Source organism: Lacerta agilis, chromosome 11, assembly GCF_009819535.1.
Source record: "Lacerta agilis isolate rLacAgi1 chromosome 11, rLacAgi1.pri, whole genome shotgun sequence".
NCBI lineage: Eukaryota > Metazoa > Chordata > Lepidosauria > Squamata > Lacertidae > Lacerta > Lacerta agilis.
In genome coordinates this window covers 8,429,141-8,451,659 of record NC_046322.1, presented here as the reverse complement: position 1 = coordinate 8,451,659, position 22,519 = coordinate 8,429,141, and the positions used below count along the sequence as shown (strand labels likewise).

The 22,519-nt window shown below is 40.2% G+C and overlaps 1 protein-coding gene across 6 annotated transcripts in view; it reads right to left on the bottom strand.

Moving 5' to 3' along the window:
• Positions 1-22,519, bottom strand: part of C11H18orf25 (chromosome 11 C18orf25 homolog) — a 55,022-nt gene that overhangs the window by 30,231 nt on the left and 2,272 nt on the right. For 5 of the 6 annotated variants that reach the window (XM_033164467.1, XM_033164462.1, XM_033164464.1 and 2 more), the window contains exons 2-3: positions 6,621-6,716; positions 1,667-2,483 (exon numbers count right to left, since the gene is read on the bottom strand). In XM_033164467.1, the coding sequence (XP_033020358.1) occupies positions 1,667-2,390 (724 nt within the window). In that variant the 5' untranslated portion in view covers positions 2,391-2,483; positions 6,621-6,716. Of the gene's footprint in view, positions 1-1,666; positions 2,484-6,620; positions 6,717-19,474; positions 19,569-22,519 lie in introns of those variants that run through there. The other variant, XM_033164463.1, reaches the window with a different exon arrangement.

Here is a 22,519-nt window from a genome sequence, read left to right as displayed (position 1 = left end):
TGCAGTCAGATTCTAGACTAACAAAGACCCACCAAGAAATATGTTGTGGGTGTAATAAAATATTCCCTGTTCAAAACTAGTGTGATGTGAAAAGGGGCTAGCCTAGATTTTTAGTATAAGGCAGCTTCCCATGTTTCCTGAGTCAGAAAACTGGCCCATCTAAGCTCAGTACTGTCAATACATACTGGTAATGGCTCTCTAGGTTTACAAACAGCAAGGCATTCCCTGGCAGATTGAATCTGGGACCTTCTACATGCAAAACCATGAGCTAGCATGCCAGGTTTTTTTATATGTAGCCAGCATTTTATGTGGAAAACTATGCCATGTCCATGGCATGAAATGGTACAGTCCAGCAACAGAGCCAGTCTGCTTGGGATTAGTCCCTTTCACCTTTTTTTTAACGCCATGTCAAGAGCAAAGCCTTAGTTTGTTCACTGATATGGCATCTCACTAGGCACTGCTGCAGTGCAACTTCCATTTATTTTAACAGGTTTGGGCAGAAAGCTCATGATATCCAAAGTGTCATGGAGGCTGGGCAACTAAAAGCCCTGGCAGACTATATCCATAAGCAACTATAAAACCCAAAGTGCTGTGCAAAGGCAGAATCCATCAAACTTTAAAAGGTTACCACTGGCAGACAGAAGCATTGTAGTTTTCCTTTTAAGTCTTCCCACATGGTATATAAATAGCTTTACTGAGGACACAGGTTTTAATTACAAAACTTATCTCTCTCATGCAAAGAAACAAATGTTATGTTCACCCATAAAAGATCGGCAAACCAAAAGCTTTTTAAATAGTATTTTATTTTAAGGTTGCTATAAAATGCAGTTATTTTGAGTACCATATGCCAAGTAGAAGATACATATTCCTCCTCATGCTATTTGGGATAAAGGAATAATGCAGGCCTTAACAAATGGAAAGCTGTCTGTCCAAAATGCACCTTCCGATATTTGATCATAAGAATGGCCAAGATATTTCACCTCTCAGTGACACAATATGGATGCAGCAAGAAAAATGATATTAGTAATTGTGCAATCCATGCAACAGAGGACATTGAAACCCTCTGGCTTCTGAAACTGAGGGGTAGTGTGGAGGCTATTAATTTGCAATCTATGTGCAAAATATTCCTCATATAGGTTCTGAAGTCACCAGCTCACCTAATTGTAACACACAACGAAGCTGAACCAGTTTATCATGCACTAAAATGAAGTTGGAAAGTGCACCATTAAATTAAGTATTGGAGAGAACGTGGCCTTCTCCAAGAGCAAAAAGATGCCCCATGGTGTTTCAGATGCAGATACAGGAACAGTTGCAGTATTTTAAAAGAATAATCCATTTGTAATAAAATAGCTTCAAACTAGGCTGTTTTAAATATGACTGTCTAAGCCACACTGATGTTAATTAGTGGGGGCAGAAAGCAGGGTCTGGAACTCCACTCACCATTACCAGTTTTTTAAAATTTTCAATTCTGCAAATAAGAACATTCAAAACCCTAGGACCCACCTTTAAAACATTTCACATACTGCAGCCCTCAAATTTACATAGAGTTGCAGTTCTCCTAGTTTATTATTTATATTTTCTCAAGTGTCTCTCCTCTAAATTTAGCAGGACAGCTGAGAAATGATGGTAGGAGCTTTACCAGTTCAGTTTAAAAAACATCCTCTACCTGGTATCTCTGCAGTGATTGTCTTGCTGCTCCCTGAAACTTCTTCATCATCATCTGATGAACTCGTGCTTGAGTCACAGGTCAGGTCACTATCACTGGTACTGCTGTCCTGCAGCAGGTTGTATTTCTTGCGGGCAGCCGCCTCCCGTTTCTGCCTCAATAACCGAATTCTCTCTTTGTGCTTTTGGCTCCGATGACCTTTGACCTTAGCGACACGACCATTCTGCTTATCACTAGACTGCCGGTTTTTCTTGGCAGCCATTGTTGAGGTTTCACTCTCCGACCTTGACCGCCTGGATTTCCTCCCAACAGTAGACCCTGATACTGCAGAAGCATCTCCTTCTATAGTTGCTTCAGCTTGGCTGGGCTCATTCTCTTCTGCAGAAGACAGAGTGTCTGAATCAGCCAAGTGCCCACTGGAAGAAGGGGACAGCATGCAATGGTTGGAAGAGTCACTCTCATAAACACGGCCAGCTGTTGGTTTGTCACTCTCTGTTGATGCTAGCTGAGATTCTGACGAGTCTCGTCTCAGTTCCATCAGCAAGCATGGCATCGAAGCAAGCACAGTTGAATCTTCCACAGCAGCTCCGCTCTCTTTCTGGGCATGCATTTCTAGTTCTACAGGTCCCTCTTCACACAGAGCTGCTTCTTGTTTTTCTGGGAGTTTTGATGGAACCTCTGGGTCAATGAGTTCTTCTACTTTGTCTGCTGCCTCCATCTTCATTTCAAATTTTTAAGTCTCTCCTGGTCTCAAAGCATGGATCACAGAGTCTAGCGGACAGCACAAATTAGCCAAGGGCTTCAGGAGGAAAGCAACCTGCAGGAGAACACACAGAACAAATGAACGGGTTTGGCAGCGAGACAGTAGCAAAATTACGGTACTTTATGGAGAATTTGAAACAACCATGGGAGAGTGCAAAGGATCTTGCTGGTTATAAAGAAGAAATCAATACGTTTACTGAAGCCCTTTATTTTACACTGGCAACTCGGTTGGGGCTTAACACTTTCCCAACAAATTTCAGCCCCCCCCCCCGGTAATATTTCCCAGAGAGAGTCAAGCTGTGCTGAAGAGTCAAGAAATTAGCTTCTTGGGGACTTCTGTTAAGACATGCTTTGCTTCAAACGTAAGGTCCAACTGAAGAGCACATCTGGGTACACTACAGAATTCCAGCCCAAGTTTTCTTGCTAGCAATTTAGGGATGTACCAGTGGTGTGAAGCAGCACTGGGCCCAGGAGGGAAAATTCCTCCCAATTATCAGGAATCAGAACGGTGGCAGAAATGAGCATTCACTCAAGTAGTTTGGACACACACACCTCCAACTGATATTGAAGTCTGGGAGCTGATCCAAATTCCTCTCCCGCAACAGCAGTAAGAAGCAAAGGCCTCCTTCTTGCAAGGCTTTCAGATCAGCGCACAATAGTAAGCAAATAGATCAGTTCCCCTTTCCTCAATAAAGTGAGACCACAAGCTTCCAGGTGCCATGAAGGTTGATCTCCCTCATTCCATCACTAACAAGCCAATTCTGGACTATAGCAGTACTAGGAAAAAGAACTGGAGCCTGACAGAAGACCAGACGCAGAACGACCTAGAACTGTACCCAATTGCTCAAACATATAACTCAGTATTTGGAATGTTATCTCGGCCTAAATTATTATTACTCAGGTTCAAAGGTTGATGCCAGTTGCTCACATTCACAATAAAAATGACGGTGGGAGGTCAGGTAGGACTTCAAAATGTGTATAAGCCAGACAAATTTAGACTACATCCTATTTAGACCATATCAGGACTTAATTTTCATATTCTATTAAATAGTTAACGTGGGTCTGCATCCCGACTCATGTCTTTCTGTGGCTGCATTAATATTTTTCCTTATCTATTTAGCTATTTCTTTAGCTAACCTTTTAGATATTTGGTTTCCATGGTCAGATTTCATAGGTTTTAATACCGTACAGTTTTACTATTAGTATCATTTCTGTCCAAAGAAATGTCCACTGGTTTGGGGACCACCTTCTGGATTTTGAGCCTTCTATGCCAGTATTGCCCACTTGATGTTTCTCCACAATGACTGTGCTCTTTAAAGTGGTCAAGTTGCTTCTTGCAGTTTAAATTCAGGTGCAGAAAAATGTAATGCTTACAAAGCAATACAGGTAGTTTTTTTCAGAGAGAAGTGGCACAATTTTAAATAATTCTGTCCACATGTCCCCCTGTCCTGTCCCCCAGTCTCAAACAAACACATTGTTCTTCCAACATTAGTGGCTCAGTGGACAAAGTCCTGGTTGTGGGACACTAAAGTTGAGATCACCTTCCCTGGCTGGGTGGGAGTTTAAAGTTCTGAGATGATAAACATAGAGGACAGGAATCACTCTGAACAATGAGAAGTGTTATAGAAACGATCACCTTAAGATACAGGGAAATTCCCCGGGAAAGGTATTTTAAAGTAGACAGCAGCCTACTTTAAAAACAAAACATGTGAAGCGCTTCTTAAGATTCTCCATGTCATGTGCGGCCAGAAGACTCTCCAGATGTGCTCATGCACAGCTATGCTGAATGAAAGTGCTTCAGTTATATTTATACTATATGTGCTTACTAGGGATAGCTATTTAAACCAGACTAGAGGTAATTCATAGGTGGAATATGGCAAATGTCACTATCTAGATGCTTAAACATTACATAGAAGCCCCTCTGGTTTTAGTGGAACATAAAAAAGTTTAAAGGTTGAGCTGGAAAGAGGGCCAAGGCTGCCTACCTCTTACACAAGTCTGAAACAACCTAGGAAAAGGCTTTATACCAAATCAGACCAATAGTTCATCTACCCCAGTATTGTCCACAATAACTGGCAGCAACTCTGCAATGTTTCAGACAGAAGCCTCACCCAGCTGTACCTGAAGATAGCGGGGATTGAAAGGGGGCCTTCGGCATGAAAATCAGCTGCTTTACTCTTAGCAACAGTATAAGAAAAATACACAGGAAAGCTACAAATTTACTTCAATGAGGATGCCAACTGTAAATTATTTTACAATTATTATTTTTATTTCTAAAAATAGCTATGTGGAAAGGATCACTTCATCACAGAGTGAAAGAGAAATATAGAGAGAATATGAAGCAATAATAACTTTCAGTGAATATCTCCATGACAGGAGTGGGTGTCTGCAATACAAATGCCTGCAATGAGTATTTACTTAGCCACTAACTATAAACAGTATTATGGGGCATGTTCTTCAGACTTCTCATTTATAACCAGAAGTATGCTGCTGGCTTACTATCCAAGAAGACAAGCTAAGTACTTGCTTAGAAGTAAACGTGCCTCTCAAGGTGCACTGATATCATTACTTCATGCAACATTCAGGTTCTTCTTTAAGGTCTCGTTTACAAGTACTGGCCTAGAATGACCCAGATAAACTTGTGAGATCTGACGGAGGAAACAGCATAAGAGGAGGCAACTGAATACGAGAAAACGTTTATTTTTATCCCTGAAAAAATTCAGCCATAATGTTATCTTTTTACTTCAAGCTCCAGTTAATAGAGAGTAGTATAATTAGGAATTCATTAGCCCAGCATCCACACACTTTATGAAAAGGAATCTTATGCTTCATGTTTATCTAAAATAGATTCGATGAAATAAATACATTTTATTAAATAAATAAATAAATAAATGCTTATCTAAGCATTTTTTTCTCTTCACTGAAACATTCTGACCTCTAGCTGTTTCCAGCTTATTTAGGAACACTGGAATGTGCCTTATATAGTCAGACCACTGATCTATCTAGGTCAGTATTGTCTGTACTGGTTGGAGAACCTCAGGCCTAGGGTTCAAATGAGGTACTCCAGGAATCTCTCAGGCCACACTCCTGACCACCCCTGTTCCACACCCTCCTCAAGTGTTTTTGCCTGAGTGGACGGTGTGCTTGAAATGTGACTACAGTGGTGCCCCGCTAGACGAATGCCTCGCAAGATGAAAAACTCACTAGACGAAGTCATTCGTCTAGCGGAAGGCTGCCCCGCAAGACGAAAATTTTTCATCTAGCGAAAGCGCGGCTGTCATTGCCGCTTCGCTAGACGAAAAACCCGCTAGACGATAATTTTCGCAGAACGAATTATTTTCGTCTAGCGGGGCACCACTGTATATATCTTGCCTGCCTAAGTGGAGGATACAGAGTTGCATGCAAGTGTAAAAACATTGACTTTTGCAAGGCTGGAATGCAAAAAGTACCAAGTTACAGCCACTACTCTACAGTACTGGTAACACTTGCCACTGCATGCAGCCTACAGAAGGTTCCTCACAAACTTCAGGCCGTTGGCCTGAGAAGGTTTTCTGACCCCTGGTCTGCCCTAACTGACGCTAGCTTTTTAACGCTTCAAAGAGACTTCCCCAGCTCTTGAACTCTGACCTGCTGCATGCAAAACACATGCTGTACCAATGAATTACAGCAGAACACATACACTGGACATACATAGCTAAAGCTAAGACAGTTTAAAAGATTCTATACAATATTTAGTCAAAGAACACAGAGAAGGATGAAGAGTTCAACTACGTGAGAGTGGGTAAGCTAACTTAGCAACTTCTGTTTCTAGTGGCTACCAAAGCATCACTTGTCTCAGGCTAAATTCACACACATGGAGTTGTAGTTAACAAAGTTCTACTCTGAGTAGAGCCATATGAATTAACATACCTAAGTTACTTATGTCCATTACTTTCAGTGGGTCTACTCTGAGTATGACTGTGAGTATGACTGTGGATACAGCCCATCCAATCTGACAGTTACTATAATATGCAGTAGGAGAGAAATTACCATTTACAAGCTCAGTTTTTTGCTGCGTAGTTATTTGCTGCGATAACTGCCTCTTATCTATGACAGTTAATAAAATTGATACATTATGGGTTATCTTGTTATTTCTCATGCTCAGATGATGAAAAGAGCTGTTGTACATGAAGAGTATAAGGTGAGGACTCACCCTTCAGCTACTGCTGTCACTGCTGTACCTGTTCTGCGGACAGAAGACTTGAGTGCCCAAAGTTGTCATTCTGGCTGTTTTTCACCACCAAACTCACTACAAAAGCAAACAAAAACTCACATGTAAAAAAAATATTTTCAAGAAAGGTGACACAGAATCAGTAGGTTCTTCTCATTATATGGAATTCCCTATCTGTATTTATATCTCCACAAGCATGGCCAATACTCCTAAAGATTATCTCCTTTGCATAGCCTGTATACTGCACAGGAACACAAATGCATTTTCCTTACTCATAAGCCGACAGTTAACCTTCTCTCTGGGTTATGAGTATGCTGCATTAGAATTAGAATTACAATTGCAATTACAACAACCATTTGTACATTTAAACATGAGGAAAAGCACTCCCTATTTTTTTTTTAAGTCTAGTCATTTTATTTAACAAGGGACAGCGATAAATGCCTGCCTGATAAATGCTCTTTGCTGATACATCAGTAACCAATCACAGACTGAAATTATGCAAGATTCACTACTTAACCCTGCACGTGTTTAATCAAAAGTCAGCCTTTTTCACATGTGTCCAGCCAAATTCTTGACTGCAGAAAAGACAAGTGCATGAACTTCAGACAATGGCATACCCACATATTTTTCTTACCCCAGTGGTCACTGAACTTTGTATTAAGACCTATCTTTTTTAATTGTCTTTCTAAATGTAACATGCAATATTGTAAATCACACCAATATGCCTCATGGGAAGCAATTCGTAAATAAAATAATCATCACCATCCAATTTTGAGAGGCTTCATTATTAATCTAAAACCAACATTCTCACTAGCCATATAAAGCCATTCACTCCTCATGAAGGGAAGAACAGGACAGTGCTTGCCTTCTCTCTCACACAAACCCCACTATGTACATGTTGGGCGGAGGAAGGTCCAAAGCAAGGAGCCTGCTCTATGATGGGGGAAGTCACCTCACGTGATGATAATCGCATGAGGAGTGAACGCCTGTGCAAGGCTACTATTAACTCCAAAAAAGACGTAAATATATTACAATGATGCACCAGGCCATGGTTAGCGAAGGCTTCATTTTTCTTTCAATGTATTTCTGCAGGTTTAAACTGGTAAAGAGGCTCATAGCGTTGTTTTTTAGGTCATAACTTCGAAGGAAACCAGATATTTCAGTTGAAGTCTAGCACTTACTAAATGTTTTGAGAGTTACAACGGGAGTGCTAATTTAAGTACTGGGGTGGAATTGGAATGCTCTAAGAAGAGTTTTCTTGTCAAGCTTCTCCAAGTAGGCCTCACTGAGTTTTGATGACAAGCCACATCTGGATTACTTGATGCTGAACAGCAAAAATGGTAAGGATGACTAGTTCAAGTAGGGTAGGTTATGTGGGGAGCGGGTTCCCCCCCCCCAATCCTGAGAAAATTAAAGAGTACCTTCCTGCAAAGAAATATTTCACCATACTGAACAGTTGTCCAGTGGTCCTTATGCTCATAATTTTGCTCATCCCCAACCACTTGCCGTGTTGGCTGAGAGTGATGGGAGGAACTGGAATCCAACAACATCTGGAAGGACATAGGCTCTACTATCCCTGCAATAGAGGGGTGCAATCCATGATTCTATACTTCCATCACATTTTCTTCCTCAATTTTCTTTACAGCCACAGCTGCAAAGCCAGGATTCTAGCAAAATCACCTAGGTATATACTTTCACTCATATCTAGTTAAAATTACTTGCAAGAAACCTAAAAGCTAGCCTCTTTTCTTCAAAAACTACGGTGCCCTGACTGACTCGAGTTTCAAAAGCTAAGGTTGCTGAACAGAGTATTATTGAGCTGCAGTATTGTTTAGGGCAGTGTTTTTCAACCTTTTTTGGGCAAAGGCACACTTGTTTCATGAAAAAAATCACGAGGCACACCACCATTAGAAAATGTTAAAAAAATTAACTCTGTGCCTATATTGACTATATATAAAGTAATTCTCTTGAATAGGAATCAAATAAACACAATTTTTCCCACTGCACACCAGGCAACATCTCGCGGCACACTAGTGTGCCGCGGAACAGTGGTTGAAAAACACTGGTTTAGGGGGGTGTTGCTGTTACTGGTATTATTATTATTTTGTATCTTTATTTTAGATCTTCTTATGATTTATGTGGAAATTGTTCAATTTGGCTGTGTACCTTTTGATGTTTTATTTATTGTTTATGAGTACTCATGTCTGCAATGTATTTTTTTGTATGCTGTAAGCTGTCTTGATTGATTGACTGTTCATTAACAAGCAATGAAGCCAACAAATGGACAGAAAACAGTCCCAGTCACAGGATTAATGATAGTATTAACAGAGCTTTTACTAATATTGTATATGCCTTATGCGGCATATGTCTTACAATTAGAATTCTCTAATGTTGTAGATTGAAGATGATTATAGAAGGCCCACGCATTTCACGCATTCAACAGCAAAAAAATATTTCACGAGTTTTTAGCTTAAGGAAAACTAAGTTTAGAAATCAAGTTTTTACGGAAGGAAATGTTTTGCCCCCATTCTACCAAAGGCTCTGGGAAATTACTTTGGCACTTCACCAGACAATTAATAAATTAGCCTGAGCAGCCACCCTAGACGCAGTGGGCTCTACTCTGTCCAACTAGATGATGAGTGAAACAAGAGATAAAAGGATGAAATTAGAGCACTGTTTCAGCTAGCTTTGCATAAACAAATGAGGGTTAAGAAAACAGACTGCTTCTATTTAGTGCTCAGCAGACAATATACCCAAGCCAGCACTAAGAGGAGGGGAAGTATCTTTATTACTGTCTGTAGAACATCCTGTGCATTTTGAAAGCTACAACATATTAAATAAAAGTTTAAGAAGATGGAAACATAAGGCAGTGATGTAAATGGGACACCACATTCGGATTAACAGATTTCCACTTGCTAAAACAGGACTTACTCCTCCTCTCCTTACCCTTGCAACCCCTCAGATCTGCGGGGGTGAGGGTTGGGGGATGCTCCCGAACATGGAGAGAACAGGAGAAAAGGAAGTTCCACCACATCCACTGGCAAGGCAATATCTAAAAGGTGTGTGCACAATATAAAAAGCTCAAAGCCCAAGCTACTGTGCCAAGCTAGTCAAAGACTCAATACAGGCTGAGAAAAAAGGTATGATGCAACTGCATTCGGAACACAGTGGGCAATTCTAGTTATTTCATCTCAAAAAAGAGATCGTACAACTGGAAAAGGTGAGGAAAGGGGGAATTAAAATACCGGTAATCAAGAGTCTGGAGAGTTTTCCCCATGTGGAAAGGCTTAACAATATTTCCTGGGAGTTTTTAAATCTAGAAAAACAACAGTATAGGGGGGCATTTGTTGGTTTTTTGTTTTTAAATGATAAACAATATGGAGAGAGTGGATGGGGGGGGACTCTTAAAAGAACTCAGGAGCCCCTTCACTTCTTGATGAATTTTCTAATCTGTAATGTGAAGCCATCTAAGCTTGTGGTCATTACCACATATCATGGCACTGAAACTGCAAGTATGAGTCTGTAGTGTGAAATAGCACTTCCTGTCCCCCCCCCATTCAACTGCTTAGCATCAAGGAGGAAAGAGTCTATCAACAGATATCAGCCATAACAGCTAAATGGGATGTCAGAGAGTGTATACCTCTGAGTAAGAGATGCTGGGATCAATACAGGAGGTGAGAGAGGGTCAACGCCTTCACATCTTGCCTGCACACTTCCCAGGGTGATGTTAGAAACAAAATGCTGGACTAGCTGAACCATCAGACTGATCCAACAGGGCTCACAACATGACAATCTACCTTGGGCTTAGGGGAGTACACAAATAAGGATGAAGGTAAGCAAGAAAGGAATCCTATTCTTGGAACTGCTCACACATCTGTGTTTGATAAATGTCATTTAGGGTGGAATTTAAGCCTTGAATCACCACATAGCACACAAGTGGCCATTGATAACTCCTTATTTTTTCTGTGTCAACTTGGGGTGTTCTGTGCCACACAAACATATCAAAATCAATCAAACATATCTCCCTGGCCCAAATTAAGTATTCTATGTAGTACAGGTGAAACTCGAAAAATTAGAATATCGTGGAAAGGTTAATTTCTTTCAGTAATTCAACTTAAAAGGTGAAACTAATATATGACATAGACTCATGACATGCAAAGCGAGATATGTCAAGCCTTTATTTGTTATAATTGTGATGATTATGGCATACAGCTGATGAGAACTCCAAATTACAATTTCAACTTTGGGGTTTTCATCAGCTGTACGCCATAATCATCACAATTATAACAAACAAAGGCTTGACATATCTCGCTTTGCATGTCATGAGTCTATCTCATATATTAAACTCCAGTAGCTAATGAAGACAATTGCTTACATAAATGGACTTTTCCACAATATTCTAATTTTTCGAGATTCACCTCACACCAATCCAACTGATCTACTGGTAGTTATAGGTAGGTAGCCGTGTTGGTCTGCTGTAAAGGTAAAGGGACCCCTGACCATTAGGTCCAGTCGTGTCCGACTCTGGGGTTGCGGTGCTCATCTCGCATTACTGGCCGAGGGAGCCGGCGTACAGCTTCCGGGTCATGTGGCCAGCATGACTAAGCCGCTTCTGGCGAACCAGAGCAACGCACAGAAACGCCGTTTACCTTCCTGCTGGAGCGGTACCTATTTATCTACTTGCACTTTGACGTGCTTTCGAACTGCTAGGTGGGCAGAAGCTGGGACCGAGCAACGGGAGCTCACCCCGTCGCGGGGATTTGAACCACCGACCTTCTGATCAGCAAACCCTAGGCTCAGTGGTTTAACCCACAGCACCACCCATGTCTTCTGTAGTTGAAACAAAATAAAAAAATTCCTTCCAGTAGCACCTTAGAGACCAACTAAGTTTGTTCTTGGTATGAGCTTTCGTGTGCATGCACACTTCTTCAGATACACAATTCAATTGAGACATTCCACTTTGTGGCTGGAAAAGCAGTGCAGCTTCAAGAAGGAAAATGCAGGGATAGGGAGGTGCATTTATTTGCCCTTTGTTACAGAAACTATGAAATGAAGCATTTCCTGTATTACAACTAACCAACTCATGAACAATTCTGAAATATTAACATTGCAACATAAGACATCTCCCTCCCAACTTCAGTGTCTAGACAATTAAACTATTAAGATCTCTGGGGTAAGAAACAGTTCTCTTTTAAGGACACCAAATATTGCTAAAATGGTATTTGAGCGTCTCTGTCTACATTCCTGGAGTCAATACCTCAAACAACATTTTAGAAATTCTGCTCAATATTTCCAACAAGTAGCATTTATAGATTCGGAGAGATCATTTGCAGGGTTACAGCTAGTAGATATCATATCCTACCAATATTGTATTGGACTTGTTAAGTTGAAGTGGCAGCAGGGTTGCATTGCATAAGCTTTCACCTCAGGGCAATACCTGATGATACTAATCCTTCTGCTGTAAACTATTAAGATTTTATCTGCATGCTGTTAAGTCTCAATGAATGGCAGTGGGCAATTATTTATCTTTGTGCTGGATTATTCTCATGAAATTCTGATAGCTGAAATGCTACTAACTGACAGGTAAACATTTATGTAAATATATGTAATATAAAATAAGTAGAAAGCTCATACCAAGAACAAACTCAGTTGGTCTCTAAGGTGCTACTGGAAAGAATTTTCTATTTTGTTTCGACTATGGCAGACCAACACGGCTACCCACCTGTAACATAAAATAAGTAAACATTTGCCTGTCAATATAAAGATACCACAAATAACTGCATGTGTCTTGGGGTTGTAGGTTGTCAGTACAGGGTCTTTGTGTGTGTTAAGAATAAACAGCTCCACAGTTTTTTCACATACACCGGTACATCCTTTAAGATAGTACAAGTTTTTCTTGATGATTCAGGAAAATAAACTGCTTTCGTAAACCAACTGTCAAACTGGTAGTCATTCAACTGGTGCATTTAATTGCATGTTACAAAATTACTGCACCTACTGATAACTGAATGGTAAATCAATGTGCTCATTCTGATTATATTCTAATCTTTAAGCCTTTGTTGAAGCAAAAAAAGGAGCTGTCATTTCTCTTTGGTTTCCAGTTATGATATTGATGGCTTCTAAATCCCCAGTGGAGAAGCTATACGGGCCAGGAAAGGAGAATCATTGGATCAGCAAACCACAGAAAGCAACCTAACAGAGGGCGGGATTCATCTAATGAGTCTCATGAGAAGGGCTTCGACTTACGCAATTGGGTCTTCCCTCCCCACCTCAAAGTTGGCTTTGGAAACCTCCTGGAACAGTGCATGGAGAGGAAGGGGGATTACTCAATCTGGTAAACTGGTATGCTTGCTCAGACAGAGCATTCAACATAGTGCATTGTTGAATTCCACCCAGAGCAATGGGATTACAGAATCAAGACAAATATAACCTAGGTCATGGATGCAGAACCTGTGGCTCTCCATTGTTGTTGGACTATGACTCCCATTAGTCCCAGATAGCATAGCCAATGATCAGGAATGCTGGGAGTTATCAGTGTAAGCCAGCAAAACCTAGAGGGCCACAGGCTCCCTCTGAAGGCTTATCTCTGGCTCCTGTTCTCGTGATCTTGTTAAAATCTATCCTTTCCTTTTTTAAAAAAAACTGAAATTTGAGAATACGATACAAGAAAAAAATCTGTCACGTAATTCCAAACACGCTCCCCATTAGGATAAGGGTTACAGTCAATGAGGTGAATGAAGTCGAAATTACACCTTCTAAGTCTATTTTTAAAAGTTCAGAGGGTTCAGCACTGTTTAGCCTTATCACTGAGCTGATGTAACAATTTCACTAACGGTGGTCTAGTACCTAGTTAAGGTTCATTTTCAAAACTGGAAACCCCTGAATTCAGAATTCTAAATCAAGTTTAATTTGTAGAGTGCTAAAAGATCAAACCAGTTGGCGCATTTTGTCCAAAGCACAATTGTACAAGCAATTCAACAGATGATGTATAATGTTTCTTCAGGCTACAATTTTTTTTAAAGGTGTCTTTAATCATACTGCACGGTGTTTCTACAATTTCTACTGGAGGCTTTTAAAGTTACAGCTTTTATCCTGTGGCGCAGCATTAAGCACTCATCAACTGCTATCAAAAGTGAGAGATGTCCTTCATGTTGACATCCTACAATGTAAACAGAAGATCTAGTTCAAGCTCATGGCCTTAAACATCCTCAAAGAACTGACATTTTGAATTTCAGCAGTTAATGGAGGTGACTGCATTGAGCTGACTTGCACTGAACTCTGTTCTCAAACAACACATGAAAAACCATACCCTTTCCCCATCCATCACAGTGGCTACATTAAAACAGAGGCTTTAATAATTCTTCCTATAGCACAGGCTCTGCTATTCCTGGGAACACATTATTGGAAAAAGCTAGGGAAAACTAGCAAAGAAAGGGGGTGGATTGAAAACTGGCAGATGATTTTAAAATCCTCATTGAAACTGAACTGTCAAGTCTTTGCTGAAGTCCTGCTAAATGTAAACAAGTATCATCACTGCATTCTATAATTCCATAGTCTCGTAAAACTAAAAGATGTTTGTAGAAGCAAGCACAGATTACTTAGCTGTTTGAGACAATGCAGTAGCATCTGTGAAGTAGGGACTGGAGTAGATTCAGCCAAAGTTCCTTGGTTCAGGTTTCAGGCCACTTACTATCCAAAACATGGATAATTCTGATCACTTTTGAACATTGAAATGGTCAACTTAGGCTCTTACCTGCAAAGTTGTCCTTCTGCAATTACTGCAAGTGCCACACTATATTGGGTACTTTTCCCTCTGACCAGTAGGAGGCAGAAAATACCAAATCATTTTCTCAGATGGACTCCTTAGGACCAGGCTCCAGGAGTTATTTCAGAGCTTCCTATAACACTAACTTTCACTATTTGAACTTGAACAATAACAGTATCTTAAAGCAACCCTTCAGTAACAACAATGATAGTCTCTCCACCCATAAAACATAGACTACACTGCCCATCCACCCCTTTCCCCCTGGACTGGCCAAACATTAATAAAATAAAATAAAACTCAATTACAAGCCCACAGTCAGTCATCTGGTAAAGCCATTACGTAAGTCCCAGATACAAAACAAGACAAAAGTCTTCCAAAACAAATACACTTATCTCTTCCCATCAGTAAAGTATAGAGAAATATGTGCTTTTTGTTCCAACGAAGGACGGCTGCACTAGCACCCAAGACAATGCCATTTCAAACTGGGTAGTATCAAAGCAGTACACAAACACAAAATTGGGAAGAATGCATTTGAAACACAGCCAAGTAAGAACAGACTGCTTGGTTGGAACAGACAAACAAAAATGCCAAAGGGGGCTAATACATTTTCTGCAAAGGGTGCCCTCATTACTTTGTAAGCCTCCATATTGCAAGCTTGTAAGCATTTAGAATCAGATGTCTCAGAGGCTCTTGCCTTGATTTTTCTTATCACAGTAAATAGAGTCAACTAAAATCTAAAAGATGCTGCTCTGGAAATAAAAATATATAAAAAACCTTCAGGGCCCTAACATCTGAGGAAAGACAAGCTTTCTATCGTTTGGGTAACTAAAATTTGGATTGAAAACAGGTGGGATTTATGCAAGCATCTTACATAAATTAGAATTAACCTCAGACCTGGATAGAGAACTCTGTAGGTAACATCACCTTAAAAAATCCCTGAGTTAGGAGTGTGTATGGCAACTAGCAATGAACCTTTAAGAAAGGGTAAGTCCTTGGATATAGACATTTAATTCAAGACAAAATAAAAAAACTAAAAAATAAAAAAAACCGTCCAGTAGCACCTTAGAGACCAACTAAGTTTGCTCATACCAAGAACAAACTTAGTTGGTCTCTAAGGTGCTACTGGACGGGTTTTTTTATTTTTTTATTTTGTTTTGACTATGGCAGACCAACATGGCTACCTACCTGTAATTTAATTCAACATGCAACTTAAATGGGGCCCAGTGTGTTGGGAGTTAGATCAGGAAGACCCATGTGCAAACTGAACCATGAAGTTCAGTGGGTGACTCTGGGCAAGGCACTAGCTTTCAGCCTAATTTACCGCTACAGGCTGAAATGACAAAATACCAATATGGACTGAGATGCTGTGATACGAGATTACCCTATGCATGTTGCCCTGAGCTCCTTGGAGGAAAGGTGGAACACAAATGCTATAAAATAAATTCACACATATTACTTCATTTCTGTATGCTTTGGGCAACAACTGTAATTGTGCAAGAACGAGCCCTACTGTAACATCTTGAATTAATAGGTTCCCTGAAGTTTAGATGTTTTGTAAAGAAATACCCAAATTGCACCACTTACAATTTCAGTATATATATTTTAATATTACAAAACAACATTTCTATGGAGATCATAGTTTGATTATTGTTGCTGAGCTAGTATAATAAAATCTTCCATTAGAATAATTGATAAGAGTGTCTTTGTCAGGTTATTCTGAGACAATCGAATTAAGAGAGCCTTAATGTATAATCATCCATCATGAAGAAGCACACAAGCTTTCCTGTGACACATAACTCTTAGACAGACCTTAAAGGCAGCTAACCTTTACATCAAGACAAAGCGGTCTGCAACATTTTTGCAATGTAAAAAATATATATATTTAGAAAATCTTTCCTATTTCAAACAATACATTGGACCAAGCCAAAGTCACAGTATCTACAAAGCAACAAATGCAAATGACAATGGACAGAAACACATGGGGATTCACCGTGCTTGACCACTTCCTCTCAAAAAGCAAAGCCATACAAATCTTAAGAAGGCATGCCTGAAAACATGTTACTGAATGCAACAGATTGTAGAAGTTTTTGATTATAAGGGTAGGCTGCAGTCTGTACCTGACGTAGGAAAATGTGTATTGTAAATAAATTCACAATCTAAACCTTAAAGCTAACATAGTGACTCTGTTTATGCTGGAACAGATATGAGAGGCATCATCTTATTTATTAATCCCAAGATAAATTGTATCTTGGGTTGCTTCTAAGACAGACAATGTTTACAGTGCTAGATATTTATTGCTATCACATTTGTAGCAGAAGCTCACCGTCACCACTGAGAATAGTTCCATTAAAAATAGGACTTATGTAGTGGAACTCTTTTTTAAAAAGCCATACTAATATAGATAATATAGATAAGCAGTGACATTAGCAATATTTTTATTACCTGGTTTCGTTAGTTCACTTTTGAAAGCACACTATAAATATACTTGTGGATGATATTTCATAGCAGTGATACCCACGGAGTCCAGCAACTCTAATTCTTGGTTTTATCTATGCCCTAAAGAGCAATACTAAAGCTCTATCTTAAATTGAAGTGGGCAGAGGGGTTGCTGAAGTGGAGTTGAAACTTTTTTAAAAAAAACAAAAACCTTCAACTATCTTTCCTTTCTAGGGTTGAACTCTTAAGCCAAATACAGTTACTCAAAGGGAAAGTCCCACTGAACTCTGTGACTTACCTCTTGCATAAGCATGCACAGGGTTGGGTTGCATGGGTGAAAAGGCATATTATTGATTAAGCTCTGTTAAACCAGAGGTCTGGTGATAACTACAGGATTCCCATTCCTGTGTTTGCTGCTGATGTGCAAAGTGGAGGAAGGCATTCACAGGGGAGCCGACTTAGGGGAAAAGGAAGGGGGTTGCTTAACTGTTCCTCTGCCAGCTTGTACCCCAGTTACCACCCTTGATTTAGAGATTTGAGGAAAGCACAGGAATCAGCACTGGTAAGAGTGAAAGCTGACAATTCAGAAATGCCGCTGTACTGTGAATTTGTCCATTTTTTACCCAGACATTTAATGCAGGTTTCCACTAATTCCTTCAGCTTTATAGTTTTGCACAATGACTTGTCACACTTGCTTTGTGGGTTGTTTTTTTTTTTTTTACTGTTTGCTATATTAAAAAAAAAAAGTTCATTTGCTCTTCCTACACCCAAATTTGTTACAAATCTATCCCACTTTTCTTTCAGCTCAAGGTGGCACAGCTAGAATTTTCATTGTCTTCACAGCCACTTGAGGTATGCTTGGCTATGAGGTAGCTAATGGCTCCAGTGAAATTAATGACATAGCAAACAACTGAAATTGGGTCTGGTATATCCAAATCAACCACTTTTGCCTATTCTCCTACACTGAACACTATCCAAAGATAAGAAGGGAATAAATCCTAAACACTGTCATTTATTTTTGCAATTATGCTTAAATAATTAGGAGCAGTAGTCAGCTAAGTTTTACTCAAAGTAGCCCATGATTAAACTAGGGCCATTAAATTCAACAGGTCTGTTCTGAGTAAAGCTTAGTTGGATACCTTCCTAAATGTGGACCCTTTAAACAGAAAATTGAGTGCTATATGCCTGTCTATGAAATTCAGGGATGTTTATAAATATAAAAAGTGGTTTTCACCCAGTGTGCCGTGGCACCCTGGGGTGCCTTGAATGATGGTCAGGGGTGTTGTGGGCAACACTGGCCTCTGTCCCTCTTTCCTTCCTTCCTCTGGTGCCCTCTCATGTTTCTGCCTCCGAAAGGCTTGCACAGCTGTTTGTTCCAGCAGCCCTGGCTACAAGCTCCCCAAACAAATGGCGACTCTGGGGCTAGCCAGGGGGTGCTTCCTAGGCCCCTGTGGGGCAGTGGGAGGAGGCACCTCTCTTTGGGGCAGGGGAGGCAGCTCAGAGACCAGGGGCAGCAGCAGTAGCTGCCCAAAGCACTCCCAAGGAGAGGAGAGGAGGGTGAAGGCACACTCCACAAGTGAAGGTGTTTGAAAAGGGGGGAGAGGCTGCCAGCTCTGCAGGCAAGGGGTGACATAACTGGGCTCCAGAGCCCCACAGGGGTGCCGCAAAAAGAATGTAGTTGGTCAAGAGAGCCGTGGACCCAAAAAGGCTGAAAACCTCTGATTTAAAGTAATAAAAACTACATTACAAGGGCAATTGGGGTCTTCTGAATAGCGTAACTAGGGGAATAGATAAGTATAGCCAATTATCCCACTTTTTCTTCTCCTCCATGTCCTTTTCATGGGACGCAGGTGGTGCTGTGGGTTAAACCACAGAGCCTAGGGCTTGCCAATCAGAAGATTGGCAGTTCGAATCCCCACGACGGGGTGAGCTCCCGTTGCTGGGTCCCAGCTCCTGCCAACCTAGCAGTTCGAAAGCACGTCAAAGTGCAAGTAGATAAATAGGTACCGCTCTGGCAGGAAGGTAAACGACGTTTCCGTGCGCTGCTCTGGTTCGGCAAAAGCAGCTTAGTCATGCTGGCCACATGACCTGGAAGCTGTACGACGGCTCCCTCGGCCAATAAAGCGAGATGAGCGCCGCAACCCAAGTCGTCCGCAACTGGACCTAATGGTCAGGGGTCTCTTTACCTTTATGTTTTCACACTTCATCCCATCCTCCAAAAAGCACATGCACACACACTACTAGGAAATTAGCACCATTAACAAGAGCTGATAAAATTACACTTGAAGTCGCCAAGTAATAAAAATCCACTCTGGATCAGTTTCTCTTTTCAGTACACAACTTCCTCATATCATTGACCACAGATAAACAACATATCACAAACAAGTCAGTTATACTGCTCAGAATAGCTAAGACCCGTTACCATATACTTGGTTTCTAGCAGCTCTGAGAAATAGCAACTAAGGAATACATTTGCAAAGAAAAAATGGGCATTTGGAAGGAAATTGCCTTTACATGTTTATTTGACCTCTTCTCTTAAAAAAAAAAAAGCAAAATGAAACACTACAATAGGAGGAAGGGATTGTGGTGTAATTGCATTTCCTCGGATGCCACTTTTAGCATTTCAGTTAACTACCTTCTCAGTGATGGTTAAAGGTACACCTATTCTGTTCCTCTCTCTTTTATTTCACTAGCCAGCGTGGGATGAGGCGTCCCATAATTAGAACCTGAAGAGACAGAGGTTTAAATAATTTAAAGACGAAAATTGTCAGGTTTCAAAACCATTTAAGAAGCACTATTTGCAGTGCTTACACTCTCTAAGACACCAAAAAGCTTCATCTTCTCTTTTCCTTTAATATATTTCCCCCTTTTATTGGCTAGAGTAAACATGTACTTTGAAACTTTTCCATAAGTCCTTCCAACACAGTAAAGGCACTTTGCAGATCATGTTATCCAACATCCCTCACCACCAATCTTGGTAAAATATTAAAACATAGTTATCATAATCAATGATGCAGATCTAATTTTGCAGCTATGTTTAACACATTGGAGCAGCCTTCTATATTTCAGTGTTAATTCTTTGATCCTTATACCTAGCCAAACACAGACACTAATTAACTCCTCTAGCTATGAAAGAACCATGAGAGTATTCCTCAAGTTTATTGCTCAGTCATTATTGAATACTGTGTATCAGTTGAGAGCTACCCTCTTGAAACAAAAAAATATTTCTGCTGCTTTTAGAGAAGACTACAGTACAGAGGAAAGAACCCCACAATTAGAAAAATATATATTTGTCCTTTATGCAACTTGTTTTATTCAGAGCTTGTTATCAATAGCAAATTAACTCTAAATGTTCTCACAAGCTGGATCCCCCAGAGTTGCAATACTTCCTTTCAATTTTTTAGAAGGCAGAAACAATAAAACCACAGATGAACAATAAATGCTACCCTTGTAGCAAGAAGCTAAGAAGGATCTACAGCAGGCATCCCCAAACTCGGTCCTCCAGATGTTTTGGGACTACAACTCCCATCATCCCTAGCTAACAGGACTAGTGGTCAGGGATAATGGGAATTGTAGTCCCAAAACATCTGGAGGGCTGAGTTCAGGGGTGCCTAATCTACAATCTGCTTGAGGGCTCCAATAAGTCAGTCACAGGACAAGCAGCCAAGTTTTTGAATGTGCCCATCCATATTAGACCACTTATGATGCCTATATACACACACACACAAACTGCTAACATTATAATTCTGTGTTTTTAGTTGCATTCATGTGCATCTTTGTTAATGTTATTAATTGTCAATTGTTAGTTGTTATAAAACATTTAAATGGTCAGATGGCAAATAAAGAGATGATATTGATGATGAGTTGTAGTTCAGCAACATCTGCAGGGCAGCAGGCTGCTACTACTACCCCTTCTCTACAGCATTTGCAAATTAACAACATTCACACCTACATATGTGTTTTTAAAAAAGCAACAGCAATACTTTTGAGAAAATGAACCAGTACCATTCAAGCATTGGGGGATAGTAGAAACAGCACTATCAGACAACATTTCATACTAGCTGTTGCTGTAGTCCTATCCACATAGGGGAAAGTGACAGCTTAGGGACTGTCAAGCCAACAGAAAGAGAAAATATTATGTATAAATGAAACATGAAGGCTCTTCATTTGCGTTTGGGATTCTGACCCACATTCTGTAGTCACAGATCAGAATATAAAGCACTGTACAAGGTGTCCCACTCATACAGAAGAGATAGTTTGGGCTTCTTTCCCACAACAGCTCCTCACATTATCCAAAGAATTGCTCCTGAAAGTCAAGCAAGGCTCTTGGTTTTGGAAAGAAGGCATGAGGACTCTGACATGGTCCTAGTGTGCTTCTGCCTCCTTCTCAAGGCCTGGTTAGCAATTTCTCAGCTTTGGGAAGGAGGTAGGAGGGCTGTAGGACACTGTCAGAGCCCTCACACCACCTCCCCAAAGGCCAACACCTCACTTAGCCAGCTTTTGGGAGGCAGCACAAGAATGGGGATTATCAAATTTTGGCCTCTCTCCTACCCCCACCCCCGCAACAGGGCAGTGTGTGGCCCACAAGTCCTGTATTGAAGTACTCTTGCGGTCCACTTGGTATGAAAAGTTGGACCGCCCTGCTCTAGACGCTTGATGCAAAAAATGGGGCTCTGGATGGAAAGGAAAATCAGTGTATATGTCCATGTTATTTTGAGAACCCATGCTGGAGAAACACCACAGAAACCTACCTACCCTTCCATTCAATCAACTGTAGCCAGAAACAAAAAGTAATTTTTTACCAGTAAGTAAACTAGGTTTCAATTGTAGCTACACACAATAGTCATTTAAACAATCATTTAACATGTGTTATTAACAAACTTTGTTAACAAACTTTTAACTAGGCTAAATGGGCTCACAGAAGAATACTGAGAAATGGCATATGGAGTCAACAGCTATTTAAAAAAAAGAAAAACTTACTAACCAAGTGAACAGATTGTTATACTCCTTAATTCAATTCCTTAAAGAAAATTGACATTGTTGAAGTATGCACATTCTGCCCCTTTAATATGGAATGTTACACTTTATGAATGAACAGTAGCAAATGTTACAATACTATCTAAATTCTGAACTAATTTAAAATGAACCAAGTATATAAAAATAATACTCAAACCAAGGTAACATTTGGGTTTCCATAATTATTGCAAGAAAAGCCCATCCACACTCTGTTCCTGCTGTCTTGATACATAAAAATTCTCACCAATGTTTAAAAAAACCCATCATGTCCATGGACATCTGGCTTGTTGTCTCACTTGCAAAATAGTAAATTCTTATTTGAATTTGTGTACATTCTACAAACAGAAGTATGCACTGGTCCTCTGGCTATTGCGGGAAGAACATTTGCTTTGAATGATTTGTTGATGCCGAATTATGGGCCCATCAATAACATCATACATTTTGCTCTAAGCATAAAAAATGATGTCCTCCAACATTATAAATTCTTCTGATTAAGTGACCTACAGCAGTCACTATTATTACTCAACAGCCCACAGGGCTTGTAAAGATGGTTGCTAAATCTACAAATTAAACTTCACTAGAGCAATGTGTCAGGTCACAGAAATTCAAAGCAGCTATATTTATCATTTACTGTCATTAACCCAGCTGAAAGGAATTCTTTACT